Source organism: Sander vitreus, chromosome 13 (assembly GCF_031162955.1).
Source record: "Sander vitreus isolate 19-12246 chromosome 13, sanVit1, whole genome shotgun sequence".
NCBI classification, from domain to species: domain Eukaryota; kingdom Metazoa; phylum Chordata; class Actinopteri; order Perciformes; family Percidae; genus Sander; species Sander vitreus.
The window spans coordinates 528,643-531,142 of NC_135867.1; the positions used below are offsets into that span (position 1 = coordinate 528,643).

The window sequence follows — 2,500 nt, forward strand, 5'->3', positions numbered from 1 at the left end:
TTTCTTTATTTCCATTGCTTCCGTCAGTGTCGTAGTGCTTGAGATCAGTCTTGGTCTCACTGGTCTGGTCTCCACCCCTCAAACTCTCAGGGCTCCTGTCTTGCACCCGGCGCCAGTTTGTAAGGATTACTTTCACTGTTGAGTCAACGGTCCTTGTATTGTATTGTGTGTATTGTATTTGTGACAATTATAAATGAAGTTGGGGAAAAAAGGAGGTAAAGGAAAGGGTCTGACCTGCAGCGTGGTGATGGACTTGTGTGCGTGCATCAGGTGCGGCATGACGGCCTCCAGAGAGCCGTGCCACTTGCAGGTCGCCCCGGGACACGGGCAGGTGTACGGCCGGAACTCACACACCTCCTCGTGGTCCGGCTTCTCCGTGTGGTGCAGAGACAGCCCGCAGCCGGCCGAGGAGTACTGTACAGGATCAGCAGCAAATATACACAAGTATTATCAGCTTTATGCAGGACAAATACACAAGTATCAACTGATTTATGTAGTAAAGTATCAACTGTTTTTTGTGGGGACAAATACACAAGTAAAAGGGATGTTTTCAGGTCATTGAGGAGCAGATTAGGGTGCGACAGCTTTCTCCTCAAACATTGGGAGAAGCTGAAGGTCACAGTGATGGATTCTCTCTCTTCTTTCATCCGGAACAACGCGGCATCTACAGACGGAGCGGGAGCCTGTGGCGCTGTGTAAGCGGTGGGGGGGGTTAATGAGGTGTAAAAACAGAGAGGCGGGCGTTAGCGATTCTGTTTGAACATGGCGTCCATGCATAAACATGAGCAGAGATTCACCGCCGGAGACGGAGGCGAGCAGGAAGCTCATTCGGTCTCACATTTCGGCTGCTGTGATCAATCTTCTGCAGGGCGGAGAGAAGACGCCTGCTGATTGGTCCGTGGTTATCAGCTGTAAATCAGCAGTACTCCGACACTCTGATGTGAAGATGAAGAGGCTCGGTTAATGAAAAAGCACTTCAGACTGACGAGTCGCTGCGACAGGCCGTTTCAAGTCTGCACGACGAAAAAAAACAGGATCACCTTCTGGAACGGAGAAAAACCTCCACATCTGCACGAAAAAACCTCTACATCTGCACGAAAAAACCTCCACATCTGCACGAAAAAACCTCCACATCTGCACGAAAAAACCTCCACATCTGCACGAGAATAACCTCCATATATGCACGACAATAACCTCCACATCTGCACGAAAAAACCTCCACATCTGCACGAAAAAAACCTCCACATCTGCACGAGAATAACCTCCATATCTGCACAACAATAACCTCCACATCTGCACGACAATAACCTCCATATATGCACGAAAAAACCTCCACATCTGCACGAAAAAATCTCCATATCTGCACGACAATAACCTCCATATCTGCACGACAATAACCTCCACATCTGCACGAAAAAACCTCCACATCTGCACGAGAATAACCTCCATATATGCACGAAAAAACCTCCACATCTGCATGAAAAAAACCTCCACATCTGCACGAAAAAACCTCCACATCTGCACGAGAATAACCTCCACATCTGCACGACAATAACCTCCACATCTGCACGAAAAAACCTCCACATCTGCACGAAAAAACCTCCACATCTGCACGAAAAAAACCTCCACATCTGCACAAAAAAACCTCCACATCTGCACAAAAAAACCTCCACATCTGCACGAGAATAACCTCCACATCTGCACGAAAAAACCTCCACATCTGCACGACAATAACCTCCATATATGCACGACAATAACCTCCACATCTGCACGAAAAAACCTCCACATCTGCACGAAAAAAACCTCCACATCTGCACAAAAAAACCTCCACATCTGCACAAAAAAACCTCCACATCTGCATGAGAACACCCTCCTGTGTTCTACTGGTTGGACAGTATAAAATAAATAAATAAATAAAGAGAACAGGACACAACTTTTCTTTCTCTTCTCTGATTGGCTCCGTTTAGTTGTCTCTATTTCTTCACTCACACACGTTACGTGGTCCGCTCCGTAGGGTTTGTCACGTAGTGGCCCCGTGCGCTGACGTGCACTAACATGTGCACGTGGCACGGTAACTGGCCAATGAAACATGATCATTACAGTGTTTCAAGCTCGAAATCCAACACAACTAAGCCACACGGCCAGCGGACGGGACGCAGCGCTCCACAAAATAAAAAGAATATTGCATACACTTTGGATATATTGCGATAACGATATCGAGTCGATATATCTTGCACCCCTAAAACATCTGCAGGAGAAAATCCTCCACAGGCAGTGGCAGGATGATTCATGATTCTCTAACAGGAGCCTCCTGTTTCCTGGGCCTGGTGACACATGTCTTATTTACAGCCGGCGGCCGACGACGGACACCCTGACCCCGAATCTGTCCGCAGACACACACACGTGTGGTGTGTGTGTGTCCGTTGGTGTGTGTGTGTCCGTTGGTGTGTGTGTGTGTGTGTGTGTGTGTGTGTGTGTGTGTGTGTGTGTGTGTGTGTGT

General features: G+C 47.8%; 1 protein-coding gene across 1 annotated transcript in view; it reads right to left on the reverse strand.

Moving 5' to 3' along the window:
• Positions 1-2,500, reverse strand: part of siah2l (seven in absentia homolog 2 (Drosophila)-like) — a 23,613-nt gene that overhangs the window by 7,865 nt on the left and 13,248 nt on the right. Inside the window, exon 2 of the mRNA XM_078265228.1 lies at positions 235-414. Within this exon, the coding sequence (XP_078121354.1) occupies positions 235-414 (180 nt within the window). The remainder of the gene's footprint in view (positions 1-234; positions 415-2,500) is intronic.